Source organism: Taudactylus pleione, unplaced genomic scaffold, assembly GCF_031769625.1.
Source record: "Taudactylus pleione unplaced genomic scaffold, aTauple2 ptg000094l, whole genome shotgun sequence".
NCBI classification, from domain to species: domain Eukaryota; kingdom Metazoa; phylum Chordata; class Amphibia; order Anura; family Myobatrachidae; genus Taudactylus; species Taudactylus pleione.
In genome coordinates this window covers 1,656,304-1,676,198 of record NW_028284496.1, presented here as the reverse complement: position 1 = coordinate 1,676,198, position 19,895 = coordinate 1,656,304, and the positions used below count along the sequence as shown (strand labels likewise).

Genomic DNA, 19,895 nt, shown 5'->3' with positions numbered 1-19,895 from the left:
CTGTCTTTCGGCAGCTCCAAGGTGACAGAGAAATTTGGCACATTGGCGATGGGAGAGATGAGCATGAAGATTGCGCCATAAGGGTAAATGTCATTACTGTGTACACGTGCCCAGGCTCTGAGCCTGAGTAAAAGGAAAGCGCTATTGCAGCTGTGGCTTTATGCGAAGTCACATTGGCGATAATGTGTATATGCTGTACTGGATTGTGCAAACCCTTTCAGTGCTCGATGGTTCTAAACATACACCAATGGTGCATCATCACGTTCACCATCTACGCACCTGCCTGTGGCTGGTGCATTGTCTCCTTCTGAACTCTGGGCCTGATTTGGACCCGCTCGCGAGCGAAGGACACTCGCAAGCGGGTCGATGGTGCCCGAATGCGCATGCGCACGACGGAGGGAGCTCCGTCGTGCGCATGCGCGACACCCAGCGAGCGACGAGGAATACGTCGCTCGGGGTCTCGCACCAAAGGGGGCGTGCTGTCGATGGTGAGTGACTCCAGGGCTTGTGGCAGCGAGACCCTACCGCAGGGTCTCGTCGCAAGCCCGATGGTCACGATGGTCTTGACCATCGCGACCATCATCATGGACGCTCGCTATAGCTGTGGGTGGTAACCCACAGCTATGCGAGCGTCCAAGAGGCCGCTCCATTTTTAGGTAGGAGGGCACTGATTCAGAGCGAGCGCTCTGGTCAGAGCGTCCGGCTCTGAATCAGGCCCTCTGCCTAAACATGGCTGCAGTTGTGCTTACACCTAAACGCCCATGACACTTCCATAACACACCCAGGAGACGTCTTTTTTTTTTGCGTTTGCTTAAGGCCACCGCCCGGGAACGCCCATGGTTTTGCCTCGCTGTTCCTAAAGCCAGCGGTCCGGTATGCAACAGCGCATTTCTGCGTACGTTCAGGGTAATGCGTGCTCCGTAGGGGTTTTCAGGGATTTTCAGTAGCAAATAGTCGCTCAACTGCGCAAACAACGGCATTACGTCCACGTCTGAATCAGGCCCTCTGTGTCGTCTCCTCTGGCCATGACCCCTTTGGACAGCTGAGTAGCTAGATAGATAGAGAGACAAATTCCGATATGTCCTCATTCATCTTTGCTGCAGTCTCGGCAAACACCTGCTCTTGGCGCCTGGTCCCGTGAGGCTTTGCTAGCGCCGGGCATCTTTTATGCAATTTATTTTGCCGAAAATACGACTAGGACGCACCAGGAGACTGAGCTGATTAATGCGATATGTGACACTTGTATATCTGTGTGCGACTGAGGGCCTGATTCAGACCCGGACGCTATTTGCGGCCACTCGCTGGCTAAAAGGGGCCGGCTATTTAAATCATGCGCTCGCACTGCGTCACGTAAAGTCGCCCGCTAAGTAATAGCGAGCGGCCGCGCTATGCGCTCACACCTGTATAAAGACGCCGCTTTGCCACTCGCAACACACGTCATCTCCGGCAGTTGTAGGATAAATCGGGAACATGGAGAGCCATCGGAGCTGCTCGCAGCGCTTGTGGTAGCCTTTTCCCACCACAACATTGCGAACAGTTCTGGCTAAAATACAACCCAGTCACGTGTGTAATGACGCTACTTTGCTAATTATGCACACCCATTAAACTCTGTTCTGATGGTTGGGCACGCCTGCGTTCGCACATCATCACCCCCGTTTACAAGCACCTTCCCCTGTTACCACACACAAACGGCACTAACTGTCACTCCAAATAGCGGCCCGACTGCGGCCTACGGGCGAGCACTTTCCCATCGCACTGGCTGGTTCGCGCACGCACATTGCGACTCGTACGCATGAAGCAGATTGCGAAAAATCGCTCAATGTGAGCGAGCACAGCATAGCGTCCGGGTCTGAATCAGGCCCTGAGTCTCTCAATCAGCATGCGAGGTGCTATCCTACGATGCAGCGGCCGCAGCTTTTTTCCACCCCAGGTTCCATTTACAGTCTCAGTCGCACACAGATAAACAAGTGTCACAGATTAGCACTGTCTCCTGGTACGTCCTAGTTGCATCCCATTGTGACTTAGGCATATGTTCGGCAATAAAGACGCCCAACTCTTGCAGAGTAGCACAGGAGCTGGCTGCTCCCTCAACACCAGGTATATCGCACTGTGTGGCGTATTGAGGGCCTGATTTAGACCCGGTCGCAAGTGCTGAGCGCTTGCAATCGGGTCGATGGTGGCCCACAGCGCATGCGCCCGACGGATCCTGCTCTGTCGTGCGCATGCGCGAGACCCGGCTAGCGACAGGCAATCCATCGCTCCGGGTCTCGCACCAAAGGGGGCGAGCTGTCGATGTTAATTGACAGCTCGCCCCCTTTGGTGGGCGGGCCGGGGGAGTGGCTGTCCAAACGGAGGCATTCCCGAGGAAACGCTTGCCGTTTGGGGGCGGCCCCACTGACATCACGAGTGATGCCAGTGGAGAGCTTCTGGCTCTGTGAGACCCGAAAGCTCTCTGGGGCCTGCGATGAACGAGACCCTACCACAAGGGTCTTGTCGCAAGCCCGATGGTCGCGATGGTCTTGACCATCGTGACCATCATCATGGCCGCTCGCTATACAGTAGCTGTGGGCGGTCACCCACAGCTATGCGAGCGGCCAGGAGGCCACACCAAAAATTAAAAAAAAACGCCCTGATTCAGAGCGAGCGCTCTTTCAGAGCGTCCGGCTCTGAATCAGGGCCTGAGGCTGGATGAGAAAGGACACATCAGTATGGGTATAAGAGTGGACATTTGCTCCTTATTGCTTAGTACATGGATCCCTTTGTTGTTTTTTTCCTAAAAACTCTAATAGATCCATGAAACAATTCCATACATTAGAATAAATAAAAAGAAAAAATGAAAAGCAGTGAAACGGGCAGTAAAGCAGATAGATAGACCAGTTGGTACTTAAATGGAAATATAACATTTGACATCTGTTGAGAACATAAACATGGTCGTGTATCTAAAAGGGTGTTCTAGATTTTGTATATGTTCAGAATGTGATATTCAGAATGTCGACAAAGATGGGACGTCGACATGTCACATGTCGTTAATGTGAATGTCGACTGCTGGCATATCGAGCATTCTGGAGGTGAGTATGCCTGATCCTAACCTAATTCACAATGCTGACATCATGTCATGTTGACATTCTGCCGATGTCGACATTCAGACCATGCTGACATTATCATGCTGACCTTCGGAATGTTGACCTCATGAACGTCTAATCTGACTGCTCTAGATTCATAACATCTATGAAGAAAAAAGCACACACCGGTCATTCTTCTCCTTTCACTTTTACTGTTCATTTTGATTGTTTTGTACGTAAGTCGGGTGGAATTGTATTATTTTTGCTCTTTCCTTTGCTTGTTTGTTCTTTTATTGGGAATGGAATTGAAATACCGACCCCCTAACCCTCCCTTAGTGGTGCCTAACCCTAAAACTCCCGGGGGGTGCCTAAACCTAAGCCCCCCTTCCCCGCACCCTAAACTTAACCATCCCAGGGGGGGTGCCTAACCCTAAGCTCCCCCTAGTGGCACCTAACCCCCCCTTCCCCTAGCCTAACCCTAACCTTGCCCGGGGGGATGCCTAACCCTTAGTCCCCCCGAGGGTCGCTAAATCTAACCCCCCCATCCCCAGGCTAAGTAGCACACTTACCCGGCTCTTGACTATCGGGATGGCGGAGACCGGGCTTCCAGCGCCGGGATTAAGATAGGCTACGGTATTTCAACGCCTATTTTAAGTCCCGTGTCGGGCATGCATAGTCGAGATTTAGACCGGCGGCATCGCGTCCACTGGTCTATTAACTACATCCCGTTTTATTGCATTCATCTGGTTTCCTCGTGGTGGTCCCGGCATTTTTTGCACACTGACAGACAGTTCCCGATAGCACTGACTTTGGTGGGGCTGTCCTGCCTTACTAGATGGGGCTAATCAGCAAGAGGGTGCAGTTATAATTGAATGTGGGGTTGTGTGGATTGGGGCATGGTCTTTGGTTGGATCACGAGCAGGGTGTGGGTGGATCTGGGGTGGAGCTTATATTATTTTGATTTAGCTTTATTTAATATTGGGAAATGTTCAAAGTTCAGACACAGTAGAAAACTCCACACGAGGACGGACAAGCTTACATGTGAATGGCTCCCAGCAGCTCTCTCTGGTGCAGGCGAACCATGGAGCTCTCTCCTCGCATAGTGTGTCTGTGCACCAGCCAGGCCTCACCGAGTACATTGGCTGCAGCACTTTTGATCTGCAAAAAATTAAAAATAAACAGATTTAAGAAATAAATAACTGGAAACATTATTTCTGAACTCGGCACCTTTACCCGAACCTGCGGCCTACACACGTTTTGCTCCTTGCGGCAAATAGCAATACATTCTATAAATGCCTTTAGACCTCCACATGACCAAAATGAAAGTTTAATATATGTAACAACTGACTGACTTGGGTTCCCAAGAGATGATATTTTTCTCAAGGCCGTTGTTTTATGCACCTGAACAGAATGACTTTCCATTTTGGATTTGCCACAACAGGATTCATAAATGTCTGTGTTCCTGCATGGAAAACTTAATTGCTTCCTTTGAGGAAGCTCGAGTCTTACAACCCGACTATAATAAGAAATGAGAGGTCACAGCCTCTCGCTCGCCCTGCCTGCATTGTGTAACAATGAAAAAGCTCACTAGGGATCTGGAAAGATCTCTAGAAGGATAAAATGTCTCCACTCCCTTTAATAATAGAATGGCAAGGCCATTATCCGGAATTCACCGTGAAGCCGGTCACGCTGGGCCCCATTCAATGGAGGTACTAGATGACTTTGCCACGCAGTGCATGGCTAATGTCACATGACTGCATTTATCCATCCACTTTACTTCCCTGAAAAGAACAGACAGAGGCAGGGTCAGTTCTGTGCCGTGTTCATAGTGCGTATTGGAGCTCTTGTGACAGGAACTTGGCACTTACACGGCCTGTTTTCTGCAGACGGATCTGCCATTGTATTAAGCAGTGTTGTTCCTACACTGAGAACTCCAAATGCTTCAAGGAGTGGACTTAAAATCTTTGCTGGGTCCCGCGCGGCCACTTTCCTTGTGCTGACTATTCACACGTGCTTGGCGTTACATCCTAGAGTGGGAAGTTACTGTAAAGGTCTATGCAGCTAAAGGTATATTTGTAGCTTGTTTAAGTATAATTGTAAGATTTGGGTAAACTGCAAGTTGTGCCTGTTGTAAGATTTGGGTAAACTGCAAGTTGTGCCTGCACCAAAAAAGTATAAAATAATGACAATTATGCAATACCATGCCCAAGGTCGAGAAGGAGGGGGGGGGTAATCCAGCACCCCAAGATGGTGCAGACACACCCCACTCAGAGTGCAAAGCCGCAATACAGTGGTGCATACAGCTGCCCCATTGGCCACACCCCTCCCATATCCCCCAGCGGCCCTGACCGTGCCACACAAACATGCTGTATATATTAGCGCCTTAGCATTTTTTTGCATAGATTAAACAGGGTTTAAATAGATTTTCACTGCATAACAACCAGAATTCGGGTTGGGTATGAAATCCCGGCTGTCGGGAAGCCGCTGGTCAGAATGCAGACACGCATAGGAATGAATGGTAAGTGTTTTCCTAACCCCTACCCCAACCCTCCCACCCCAGTGTCTAACCCTAACCACTCCCCCAGTGCCTAACCTCCCCCTCCCCACACCCTAAACCTAACACCCCCTCCCCGGTGCCTAAACCTAACCTCCCCACACCCTAGACCTACCACCCCCTCCCCGATGCCTAAACCTAACCTCCCCCCCTAGTGCCTAAACCTAACCTCCCCCTCCCCGCGCCCTAATCCTAACACCCCCTCCCCGGTGCCTAACCCTAACCCTCCCCCAAGTGCCTAAACCTAACCTCACCCTCCCCGCATCCTAATCCTAACACCCCCTCCCCGGTGCCTAGCCCTCCCCCTAATGCCTAACCCCGCTACCTAACGCTAACCTCCCCCTTAAACCCCAATACTTACCTTCGGGATGCCGATGGTCTGGATACTGGTGCCCTGTCGGGATTTCAGTGCCGGTATTTAGACCGTCGGCATCCCACATGCCGACTACATCCCCTAGAAGTCATGTAAGTTAGCTAGTGATAATGTACCATATGTACTAACTCCCCCAAACTCCCCTGCTGTATTCTCATCACATTTATACTTGAGGCCTAAATGTCACTCAGTGAGGAAGAGCTCACCTGCTTCATGTAATGTATGTCCATCATAAAATTGTGTACGTGTTTCTCCGCCTTGGTGAACTCCAGCTTCTGAGCAGCTACAGCGACAATCAGAGCCGTACAGCCGACCCCCTGGAGCACAGAGATACAGGGAAAGGTGAATCACTGCAGCCATGATTATATCTTACCATACAGGTGAGTCCCTCTGTGGTGGCTGGCCACACCCCCTCTCGTGGATGACCACACCCCCTCTCGTAGATGGCTACACCCCCTCTCGTGGCTGGCCACACCCCGTAAGCTTAGGCCCCTACCACTATTCCCTGACACTGAGGTCACTGTCATATTGGGCTGGTCTGAATAAGACAGATTCTATAGAAGGTTACAAACTGACCATAAATCCTGCACTGAGGAGCCTTAGAAAAGGATAAACAGGCTGTCTCTAGGTAGATTTCGGGTGTCAGCACAAGTCTGTGTCCGTTCCCCTTGCCCCCACCTCTGTCATGTTCTCACCATCACTCCGGTGAACAAGCACACCATCTTGCCGCACACAGATTGCGGCACCAAATCGCCATAGCCAATAGTTAGGAAGGTGATGGGAATCAGCCACAGAGCACTAGTCAGATTGCCGGCCCCTTGTAGGCTTTCCCTGAGAAGACAAAAAGAGGTTGATAAATATTAATGTATGTCTACAGGATAATTATCAGCTCAGTAGATACAGAACACGCTCAGCATACTGAGGTACAACAACTCGAAATGAAGTAAGTCTTATTTATCAGATGCGTACTGAGGGCCTGATTCATCAAGGATCGCAGTAGCAAAGACGCACGCAATTGGTCGATTAATTCGCATTGTGCATGTATCGCAGTGCGCGAACTAGCAATTGCGATGGGAAATGCATTTTCAGAGATTACGCTGACCCCGAGCACATTGACAGGAAATGCCGTTTGCGGGTGGCGTGCCAGTGCGTTGCGCGTGCATAAATTATCAGCTGCAATACTATACGCAGCATGAGGGCTCATAGCGTGCGCTGTAGTAAGCAATTCCTGAGTGGGGTCAGACCTGCCTTATCTGTGCGTATGGGTGCGATGTTACCGATTATTTAGCTATGTTGCCCAAGTATAGGAATGTGTGTAAGGGGAAGTGGGTGTCCTTATGGTAAGCTGTGATCGCAATGCGATTGCAAACATTTGCATTTCACCGCTAATATTAGTAACTGTGTTGCGTGCGTTCTAGCAGAATAGCGATCCGTGCTGAGCCAGGCCCTGAGAACCGTTACACATTCTCATCATGTTATATAATATGTTGTCGTTGTTTTCCCCCACTTCTTTTTGTGGTTTGTGAGTATCAGGTAGAGCTTATTATTTTTTTGTGCTGGGATATGTGAATCGATGTGGCCTAGCAAGCACAAATTCACGTCCCTTCTTGCGTGTGCGTGAAGTCCCAAAACTAAATGTCTGATTGTTGTGCTTGCAGCTTATTAGCCGGCAGTCACCCCTATATTTATTTATTACCAGTTATTTATATAGAGCACACATATTCCGCAGCGCTTTACAGAGAATAGTTGGCCATTCACATCAGTCCCTGCCCCAGTGGAGCTTACAATCTATGGGCCTGATTCTGATCCGGTCGCAAGCGCTGAGTGCTCGCAACCGGGTCGATGGTGGCCCAGAGCGCATGCGCCGGCTCCGTCGTGCGCATGCGTTAGACCTGGATAGCGACGGGCAATCCGTCGCTCCGGATCTCGCACCAAAGGGGGCGTGCTGTCGATGTTGAGTGACAGCACGCCCCCTTTGATGGACGGGCCGGGGGGGGTAGCTGCCCAAACCGAGGCGTTCCCATGAGAACGTCTACCGTTTGGGGCCGGCCCCACTCTGTTAGAGCCGAGCGGCTCTGAATCAGGCCCTATGTTCCTTATCATATGCACACACACTAGGGTTAATTTGTGTTGGGAGCCAATTAACCTACCAGTATATTTTTGGAGTGTGAGAGGAAACCGGGGTACCCGGAGGAAACCCACGCAAGCACAGGGAGAATATACAAACTCCACACAGTTAGGGCCGTAGTGGGAATTGAAACCACGAACTCAGTGCTGTGAGGCAGTAATGCTAACCATTACACCATCTGTGCTGCCCTTACACCATCTGTGCTCTACGTCCTGTACACAAGCAATTGCCAGTTTATTTGACTAGTTTCCTTGGACTTGAGCTCTTGTATTATTACTTTTTGGATTATTTCCTGTGTATTTGCAACCAGTGTGTTAAATAATTAATTTCTACATAGGCATTTAAATTTGTAACACACAACCCTTGAGGTGTGAACAAGATCATTGTATTCAATGATCTCAGATTACCCATAATGCTTAGCATTATGGGTATTATAGCTGCAGTCTGCACATACTGGTTAGATATAACCTTTTGAGGTCAAACAAGACATAAATTGAGGCCTAGCTTGTATCTGTCATTACTATCAGAGATGTATAATGAGCCATTCATAGCTTACATGGTCTTATCAGCAGACAGTGAGCCACATTCCATTGTAAGATGTGTAGAGATGCTAAGCATTATGGGTAATCTGAGATTCGACACAAAGGAGCTTTGAGAGTTCATCTCCAGACATACTAGGATACGTCATTACTGTATTTCTTTGTCTGAGTATATCTTAGTGCTTACAGAGCATGTGCAAGAGAGATAAGGTTGGCCAATGCTATGTTGTACCAATTAGTGGGTACCTAGTATGTAACTAATATGGGCTTAATATCCGGAACGCCAAAACACCCCATACTAGGCTATATAAATCAGATTTACATAAAGGCTCTTCAGCTCGTGCATGGCTCTGAGTCTGCAGTAAGATGCCTGCAATGTAAATTGAACTACCTGGGCGTTATTGAAACGAGGGCTCCCCAGAGAAGATAAGATGAAGTACATCTTATGTTGGAGAGGATGAATTACTGGTGTCATCTGAATACATAGACAAAAGTTGAGTATACTATATACTTTGTATGTTGTTTGTTAATTGTTTGTTTGTTACTTGTAAATAAAGTGTGTTCATTTGTACTCACTGAAATGGTCACGTGTGTGTACTATTCATCTCTATCAGAACGAAACCCACCATTATGTGGTATTATACTTTACTTACATGGCACCACAAGGAGTCTGAAGCACCTTACATGTGTAAGTACACTGCAAATATAAGACCTATGACATAAAGTCATCATACCCACAAGACAGGGCTGGCTGAAACAGAAGAACAGAAGGAACTCACTGCTGCTGGGGGGGGGGGGGAATTATGGTAAAAGTGAGGCAATGAGGAAAGAGGGCTTTGCTCACGGGAGCTTACACTCTATAGGGGATGGGCAGGCAGACATGGGTGACACAGAGGGTTGAGCCTGTGTATGAGGAACACAGAGGGCTGTTAGGGTGAGCGCTGGTAGGCTTTGATAAATAAGTGGGTTTTGAGAACCCCTTTGAAGCTTAGGAGAGAGATGAAGAGGTATTGACCTCAGCTTGTATGACTATCCTTCCCTTGGCTCGGTGCAACAAAATGTATTTTCCCTTGTCATTTATGTGGATTTATTTATATGTTCTACCATTTGTGGACATTACAGCAGTAAATGACTATAGGTTTTTTATGCACCGGTTACACTGTTGAAACTGCACTGTATGATCTGAAGAATTTTCAATAAAAAACTTTTATACAAACTCCTGCATAATGCTGCTGCCGCTGTTGGAATGGGATGTAGTCAGCATCCCAGCAGACAGGATGCTGACGGTCTAAATCCCGACCACCAGCATCCTGAGGTAAATATCGGAGGTTAGGGGAGGGTTAGGTTTAGAGTTAGGCACTAGGGGAATGGTTAGGTACTAACGGGGGAGGGTTAGGTTTAGGGTTATGCACTAGGGGGAGGGTTAGGTACTAAGGGGGTAGGTTTAGGGGACGGGGAGGTTAGGTTTAGGCACTAGGGGGGAGGTTAGGTTCAGGCACCGGGGAGGGGTAAGCATTAGGTGTAGGGAACTTACCTTCCAGTGTCGGGATTGTGACCGTTGGGATGCTGCTGTCGGTCTTCTGACAGCCAGCATCCCGACAACGGGGATCCCATACCCAACCCGTTGGTATTCACCAGAAAATATCACCATGCTTCTCATACTGGCCTTACAGTCATGGGCGTCAGGATGGAGGGGGGGGGAGTAAGGGGACGACTCGCCCCCCCCCCCCCAAAAAAACATTTGAAAGATGTGGCGGCTGCAGACGGTCAGGGGCTATGCTCTATAGCAATAGGCTGCACGGCCCCTGCACCGTAAGACCGCACATTACACCTCATCCTCCGTGCGTTGCAGGGGCTGTGCAGCCTATTGCTATAAAGCACAGCCCCTGACCGCTCCAGTACCTACAGCGGTGCCCAGCGGCTGAGGAGACAAAGCCCAGAGGCGGTGGTCTGTGTCAGCACTGGGCGGGCTTTTGTAGGAGCGAGTCCACCCGGAGGCTGCGGGGAAGAGCAGAGGCCGGACCGGCCGGGTTCAACTGCTTAGCAACAGGTTAGAGATAGGGGGCTCAGGGGCATCAGGAAGATTTTATGTTGCCCCCCCCCAACATAAAATCACTCTGACGCCCCTGCTTACAGTTATGGCAATTCGGATTTGCAGTACATAGAGAGCACCAACGTCAGACAGTCATGTAAGCTATGTCCTCCATACTACCCTACCATACCTTAGGTTTCCAAAACTCGGTCCTCAAGGCACTCTGACAGTGCAGGTTTTAAAGATATCCATCCTTAATTGCAGGTGTCTTAATTAGTACTACAAACAGGGCGTGATTACAAGATTTATGCTAATGCAATCACAACTGTAATCTCTTACAGATTGCAGTTGCAAAAATATGCTAATGCATTTCAAATCTTATCCGACAATAGAGACGCCCACTGCTGCCTTCTCATATCTATCTAGCGACGTACAACATTATAATTATCGGCACCATTGACGCACATCATGCAGCCACGCAGCTTGTCAGTGAAGTCAGTCCTGACACGCAGAGAGCTCTCTTGCTGCAAAGGAGATCGCAATGGCTAAATGTACGCACGCACATGAAACGGCATTTAAATGGTCCGACACGCCCGCGTTTAATAACGCCCCCACCGTTACCTCCCCCAAACGCTGACTATCTGTCACTCACTTTGCGAGTGGTTCCTCTGTACAAGCATAATTGCAATACAATCGATGTGCGTGTGCAGAGCGGCATTTGCGCATGCACAATGACAAACAATTGCTCGGTATGCGTAGATATCGGCATTGCGTAAATCTTGGAATCAGGCCCTCAGTTTGATCCTTAAAACATGGACTGTTATGGTGACTGGAGGGCCATGTTTCAGAAACCCTGACTTACATGTTGTATACGGAAACCACCAATCAGAGCTAACTTTCCAAAACTATTGGTAATGCCCATCCATATGACTGAAATATGCCACCCTTAGACATGGATAATGACCCACAGCACCGACAGAACTGGCTACTATGGAACCACCCCATATATCAATTCCTAGTTACATGTATTTACAATATACATTAGGGATGTGCAGGCTTGGATTAGTTCTGATTTTCCCGCCAAATTCATATTTTTCCCTCCAAAAAAAGAGGCAAAACGTCATCTTTCATGGACAAACATTGTCCATGAAAGATGACGTTTTGCCTCTTTCTGAGACCCGATTTTTGGCGGGAAAAATCTAAATGTGGCGGGAAAATCCAAACTAATCTGAGCCTGCACATCCCTAATATACATACATTTTATACATATATATTATGTCTAATTGGATTATTAGGATACAGCAATACGGCTTTCTCACCTTTCACATACAGACAGAACCCAGGAGGAGACAATCCATAGACTGATGGTCAATATCAGCAGGACACGGCCTGGGCAGGTGTTCATGAGAATCTTCATAACAAACTGGTACTGAAACTTGATCTTGTTGAGGGAGCCAATACTTCTATAAGAAGCATCTACCAGCACCTTGCTGTGGAGCAGCACAGTCCGGGGCAGTAGGTAAAGACGAAGGAACATCATGATGGACAACACAATGTCTGCATCCGAGAGAAAGTCCGGGGACTGATTTTCAGAGTCTATATGTCCACCTCCATCACACTGTTGTTCAAATGGGAATGGGTGGACAGCACACACCACAATTTCCAGCAAAATCCACGCAAACTTCTTAGCATTCACAGCTATGCGCCAGTCCACTAAGGAATTGTCGTTCATGAAGAGCTGGGAAAGCAAACAGAAAAAAATTATTATTTTACGGGGGTCTTATTTTACGGGGGTCTTCAATGCTCTTTCTGGCACAGAGCACCGAAAAGTCTCCAGGCCTCCCCAATCTCTTCCCTGGCCCTTCCCCATGAGGCCATGGCCCTTTTTCGGGTCTTATGTCCCTATTTTAAAAACAGGGGGGGGGTGCCATTGCTATTTCTGGCACAGGGCACCAAAAACAAAAAGTCTAGTTACGGCACTGGTCTATCAGCTCCGGAGCCTCATAGCTCTCACTGGCAGCTAGATAAAGCCACAACCTAGCTTCTGCTTTCCCCATCCAGCAACGTTCCATGCACAGGACTGTTCCCTGAGTCTTCTCAGCCTATGGAGGCGGCAGTCCCCCACTTACGACCCCCACCACACCTGCAGGGGAGGGGAGGGGGGGCAGAGATGAGAGAGATTGGTGGGGTGACAGATATGAAAGAGAGGGTGGTGGAGTGGTAGAGATGATGGAGAGGGAGAGAGATGAATGAGACAGGAAGGGGAAATGAAGCACAGAGATAACATAGAAAAACAAGGGGGCGATGGTTGGTGGGGGACAGAGATGGGAAGGTGGTTGAAGACAACTGTTAGTTGTTGGAGCTGGTTCTCCTTACTGCCCCACCCACAAACGCACACCCACTGGGCTGCACAGCCAGTCATCTATTTGCACATCATTTATTTCAATGTCCAATTAACAGTATGGATATTTCCCTTTCTTCCAATGTAAGTAGTAAGTTTATTTGGATAACAGTATCACAATCTTTTACCATAAGAAGCAAGTAGTAATAGATTCCTGCCTCCTGCTGAAATGATTTTGTGTTGGGCAGAGAACATTCTCTCTCAGCTCGGTAGTCTCCATTGGGTTCAAAAACAATGTTATACCTGGGGGATGGGGAAATTAATAAAATACATCTCTCCACATAGCTCACTAGTGTAATCTTCCTCAGATCAACCTGATGGCCACCCGATTCAGTGCAGGCCACTTCCTGAAGAGACAAATCATTCCGGTGTAGTAGATGATGTGGCAGTAAGGTGCTAAAGGGAATTTGGGCCCAGATTTATCAACAAGTGCTATTCTTGTTATCCCTCGTTACTTATCTTAAATAGTGCTCCAACCAATCAGCTCCTATCATTTTTCAAAGACATGACAGTTAGATTGGTTGGAGCACCGTTTACGATTGGTAATAAGTGATAACAAAAATATCACTCGCTGATAAATCTGGGCCTTGATATTTTAGTAATATGTAACGTCACATTGGCACCCCTGATTAGAATGTTCAGTTCAGTTTTTCTCAAGAGAGCAGCACAGGACAGATATGGTACTAACTTTACATTCCCATATAAAGCTGGATGATGCTTTACACTGTAACAGAAATCTTTTACGACATATCTTGGATTACGGTTCAGGTTTTGGTTAGGTTTCTGTTAGGCTTGTGCTCAAGGTTAAGCTGGGTACACAATATACTATGTATCGTACAATATATCTGTCCGATGTAATATATCATACACATCATATAGTGTATACGCCCGATAAGTCGTTCACGACGGTAGTTTATCACATGGTCCCATCTGCTGTGCTGTTGGATGCAGCATGTAAAGATACATTGTGACGTCATATGGCAGATCGTGCAGAGTGTACAGTCTGAATCAGACCCGCTCGTGAGCGCTGAGCGTTCGCAAGCGGGTAGATGTTAGCCCAGTGCGCATGCGCACGATGGACCCGGCTCCGTCGTGGGCATGCGCGAGACCCGGATAGCGACGGGCAAACCGTCGCTATGGGTCTCGCTACAAAGTGGGCGTGCTTTCGATGTTGAGTGACAGCACGCCCCCTTTGGTGGGCGTGCCGGGGGTGTGGCTGGCCAGACGGAGGCGTTCCCATGGGAACGCTTACCATCTGGGGCCGGCCCCACTGACATCACAAGTGATGTCAGTGGGAGTGCTCTCAGCTCTGATAGAGCCAAAAGCACTCCAGGGCTTGCGGCAACGAGACCCTACCACAAGGGTCTCGTCGCAAACCCAATGGTCGCGATAGTCTTGACCATCGCAACCATCTTCCTGGCCGCTCGCCCACAGCTATACGAGTGGCCAGGAGGCCGCTCTAAAAATTCAGAAGGACGGCCCTGATTCAGAGCGAGCGCCCGATTTGGCTTAGTCAGAATGACAAATTGGGCATATCGTGCAGTGTGTATGCCCAATTTGCGCACTCCCGTACTCTGGTGCGATATTGTGTGATTGGCTGTACTGCATGACCAATCACACGATAACACATGTTAATGAAGGATGGAATGAGTGATCGTTCCGTCGTTCATTAAATCGGGTAATGTGTTCCGGCAATCATGCGATGTCCAGGGTGAAGGCACATCGCCCTAAACATCGGACCGATTGCTGGACGCGCCAGGGTGCACCCAGCTTTAGAGTAGCAAAGTCATGAAGTGCCTGGGCAGAAAGTATCTACTGTTTGCATGGATTACCTCAGAAATATATCTTTTAGTCATACAAGTATATGAATATAAAGGTCAGTGAAAGAACATATTATAGGTAACTGAAATTATTATGCAAATCAGATTTCAGGCAGTCTGCCTCCCTCACTAGCGCCATCTTGGGTAAGGCTTACTGTGGACCAACACTGTAACTGATGAGAAGGTGGATTAGGGATTACTGTAATTGATGAGAAGGCGGACCAACACTTTTCAGGCTATCGAGTCCTTATATAAAATAGTTATGAAGTAAAAGTATAGCCAAACATACATCAAAACTTTAGAGCAACATTATGTCTGATATTAGTACATAACCTCAGAAAAGGAGTGGCAATAAATCATCTTAAAGATACAGAGATGAAAAATAGTAAGCAAAATAAAAAAAATGCAAATATAGACTAACATAGACACCCCCGACCCACCCACCGGCTGCTGGGTCCCGCCCCCCAGCCGTCGGGATCCGAGGGCACAAGCAGATGATGGCTGTTCAGTGTGTATGAACGACAATCATCCGCAGATATATCTGTCAGGTGTGTACCCACCTGAACTGTCACTTTACTTGATAATAACAGGAGCTGATTGGTTGGTACTTTATCTCCATCTAATGCTTAGTAAATAGATCCCTTAGTCCAACTTTTTAAACATTTTGCAGGCTATTTTCAGTCCTTACTAGTAACTTCCAAAGTAATAACGGTTTCCCCATGAAATTCCAAAGATGCTGTTACTCAGACCTATTACTCTGTAGTAATTTTTTCCTCTTATGACAAAACACAAAATAAAAGAGTTTGGCAGGGAAAATATCTTTTGATGTGTCACTGCCCTTCTGTTCTGCTTATACTGCATGTATTACATTATGGACAGGGTTGTACTATGTAACCAGTGGTATACTGTATGTATTTACTCTTATCTGGGAAGATACATCAGCCACACCTGTGGTCTGACTGGGAGTTTGTGATAGAGCTTATCCGTATCATTCTTGGCTGTAGGGAGAAGTACTGTCGATCTGGAAGGACAATATAACTGTAGTTTATTAATATCTCCCTTTTCCAGCTTAACCGACCTTGAGAAAGTAAATTAGTTCTGAACATTTAGGGGCCTATTTATCAAGGCGTTTTGTTTTTTTAAATAAATTGATGACGCAACTGCAGTTTCTGCATAATTTTATGTATTAGCGCTATGTACTAATCACCAAATGAAGTCGTTTGCACAGAAATCTTCTGCAAAAGGCTAACTATCGGTGCAGATCATCAATGGGGACAACGATCTGACCCCTATGTACCACTGGCTTACACCACCCCCAAATAGTGTAAATCGCTGTATGCCTATGGTGGCATTTTCGCAGCAGGGGTATCTTATAATCCCTCTCCGGCAGTCTCCGTCCGGCTCCGGAAACTGACACTGCGTGCATGCCCGCTTTCACTTTCCTTGGAGGAGTATTTCAAAAATGTGAAAGACTCCTTTAATATACCGGGGATGTAACTCGCAGGGACATCGGTTATCGCTACTGATGTTCCTGTGAGTTAACCTTAGTACATAGTGGGGATATCATGTAAATACTTATCCCCGCTGCGATGTAAATGGGAAAAAATTGATTCTTTGTACATAGGTCCCTTAAACACAATTTCCAAGGACATTGCTGCTGTGTAGAAATGTGCCAGGGAGACAGAATGTACAATTCGACTAACCGTTGTAATCACTCTAGTCTGGCTGTTAATGGGGACTCTGTACTTCCTGGGGAGGAATTTGTGGTTTCGTAGCAGCATTGGTGTGACACAGGGGTGTGTTAATATACTTACTGCGTACAGCTTTAGGATCTACTTTCCCGGGATTCTGGGCCTGATTCAGAGCCGGACGCTATATGCGGACGCTCGTTCAGAAAAAGGGGCCGGCTATTTAAATTGAGAGCTCGCTCTTTGCGGTCTGTTGACGCCTCTATGTCTGAGCGAGCGAACGAAACATGCGCTCGCTATTTTGTAAAGAAGCCCCTTGGCCGCTCGCATCATACGTCATCTCCGCTATTTATTTCATTAATCGAGTACATCGAAAGGCGTATGAACTGCTTGCAGTGCTTGTGATTGGATTTTCCTACCGCAATCATGCGAGCAGTTCAGGCTAAAAGAGAACCAAGTGACGTGGTCGATGACGCTGCTTTGTTAATTATGCACACTGTTAAAACGCCCGTTTTCACCGTTTGGCACGCCTGCGTTCGGATTTCTACTCCCCCGTTCTCAAGCACTTTCCCTTGTTACCACGCACAAACGCCTCATTCTGTCACTCAAATTAGCAGGCATTCGCTATTTTGCGAGCACACGATTTTCGACCGCAATGACTGGTTCGCGCATGCGTACTAAAACCCATACGCATGCGCAGATGTGCGAACATCGCTCAGAGTGAACGAGCGGCCGCTTACGAGCGGCTCTGAATCAGGCCCTCTGTTCCCATTTGCAAACTTGGGAAAACACCATTCTCAGCGCCAAAGTGTTAATAAGGCTTAATGTAGTTAATCAGCTAGAATGTATATTTGCTGCATTATGGAAGTAAATTATAACAACATGTGAACAATAGAACCCTGTTGAATTTTAACCCATTGACTCTATGGGGCAGATACAATTAAGCTGCACATTTGTCAGCCCATTACTGTAAGCTGATTCCGGGCGCACCTCCGTAGGCTAGGAGGAGAATCAGCCTGCTGTGACGTAACGTGTGTACTGTAGCCGTAGGAACCTGCTCTGGCAGCGACTGTACCAAGCTTAATGGAACCTCCCCTATATATCTTTGCTACATATTGTCATGGCGGTAATTTGAATGTATATAACAGAAGAGATAGATATAATATGTAGGTTCCGCAACTACTTTGGAGAACACATTAAAAACCCTCAGCCTGCACCAATGAGGGGGTTGGTCAAAAATAGATAAAAAGGTGCTATATACTGTATACTGTATCTCTCTCTTTCCATCTCTCCTCTTTTTCTCTCTCTCCTTCTATATCTCTCGCCTTCCCTCGCTCTCCCTCCCCTCTCTCCCTCCTTCTTTCTATCTCTGTACTTCTCTCTCGCTTTCTCTCCTCTCTCTCTCTCTCTCCCCCTTTCCCTATCTCCTTCTCTCTCTCTCCTTTCCTTTCCTTATTTCCTTCTATCTCTCTCTCTTTCTATATCTCTCGCCTTCTCTCGCTCTCCCTCCCCTCTCTCTCTCCCCCTTTCCCTATCTCCTTCTATCTCTCTCTCTCTCTCTCCTTTCCTTATTTCCTTCTCTCTCTCTCTCTCTCTTTCTATATCTCTCGCCTTCTCTCGCTCTCCCTCCCCTCTCTCTCTCCCCCTTTCTCTCTCTCTTTCCCTTTCTCTCTCCCTCCTTTTCTCTATCTCTGTACTCTCTCGCTCTATCCCCCTCTCTTTCTCTCTCCCCTTTTTCCTATCTCCTTCTATCTCTCGCCTTCCCTCTCTCTCCCTCCCCTCTCATTTTCTCCCCCTCCTTCTCTCTATCTCTTAACTTCTCTCTCGCTTTCTCTCCCCCTCTCTCTCCCCCTTTCCCTATCTCCTTCTATCTCTCTCTCTTTCTATATCTCTCACCTTCCCTCTCTCTCCCCCTGTTCCTTTCTCTCTCTCTCCTTCTCTCTAGCCCTCTCTCCCCCTCTTCCTTTCTCTCTCCCTCCTTCTCTCTATCTCTTAACTTCTCTCTCGCCTTCTCTCCCCCTCTCTCTCTCCCCTTTCCCGATCTCCTTCTAACTCTCTCTCTATCTCCCTTCTCTCTCTTCCCCTTCACCCTCTCTCTCCTCCCTCCATCTCTCATCCCTCTCTCTCTCTAATATATATCACAATGTTTGATTGAAACAAAGTATATACATTCCACCCACAAATAACAATACTTTATGCGTCTTAACAAGTCACAGAGCTTTATATGATCCTCTCCACAGTTATTCCACCGTGTCCCTAGAAGTGAGGCAGAGCAGCACGCTGTCCGCGCCCCACCTGCTAAGCACACAGAGTTATGCTGGTTAATGGCTCACTCACATCCGGCTCTGTAATGACTACAAGGAGTGTCTGGAGCTGCAGGATTAATAACACGTGCCTCTGGTGTAGGTGATCTGGATGTGCAGAAATATCCATTATCCCTTGTCACAGCAGCAGGATGTCTGTGTCTGCCAGACACTAATAAGTTGGTTACGTAATTGTTGGTTGAAGTGCACTATAGAGAAACCCTGGCACATGAGCAGAGAAGCTTTAAAGAAAGCTCGGTACTAGGTTGTACGCGGGGGGGAGGGGGGTTTATTTGCATGCTTAGAGAGCTAAATGGGAAACATCTTAGGCCCCCATGATCGCAATGCAAGGTGCGATTATAACACCTGGATGTATCATTCGGCATATGCAGGGGCTGAGAAAGGAGCCCCTCCCTGCGATGTGCCTGGAGTGCTCCCGGGACTGCTGCACATGCACGGCCGCCATTGCCGGGGGAGGGTGCCGGGGGCACCGGCCAATCATGCAACGTGTAGTGTAGCCCATAGGTTACAGCGGCTAATGCCATCTTCAGATAGCGGGGGCCAATATCTGGAATGTATTGACTTCCGGAATGTTGGTAAATTTGGCAGCATCGCATCCCCCATAGAGACCTATGGGGGATGCAGCTGCCAGCGGGAATGGAGGGATCACAGCAGGTATCAGAGGTACTTGCTGTGGTCTTCCCTTCATACATCCGAGTGTGACTTAGTATTTGCAGTTAACCCCCAAAAACGGGTGTTTTCGGGGATGTAGCCGTAAATATAGAATGATAAATGGGCCCCATAGAGAGCATTTAAACTGATAGCACGGCTTCAAAGCCAACTTGCTCTGTGAGTGTACACTGTGCTGTCCCAGCTTTTGACGTTCCCTATACTTCACAGCTATAATGCTGATACATCATTGCACAGACTTCGGGAGATGCATCAAGCCTGAGAGAGAGATAAAGTGCAGTAGTTTTCCAAAGCAACCAATCAGC

General features: G+C 47.9%; 1 protein-coding gene across 1 annotated transcript in view; it reads right to left on the bottom strand.

Moving 5' to 3' along the window:
• The window catches only part of KCNN4 (potassium calcium-activated channel subfamily N member 4), a 95,326-nt gene that overhangs the window by 6,887 nt on the left and 68,544 nt on the right, over positions 1-19,895 (bottom strand). The window contains exons 3-6 of the mRNA XM_088469830.1: positions 12,008-12,426; positions 6,685-6,820; positions 6,196-6,306; positions 4,102-4,220 (exon numbers count right to left, since the gene is read on the bottom strand). Coding sequence (XP_088325956.1) covers positions 4,102-4,220; positions 6,196-6,306; positions 6,685-6,820; positions 12,008-12,426 — 785 coding nt within the window. The remainder of the gene's footprint in view (positions 1-4,101; positions 4,221-6,195; positions 6,307-6,684; positions 6,821-12,007; positions 12,427-19,895) is intronic.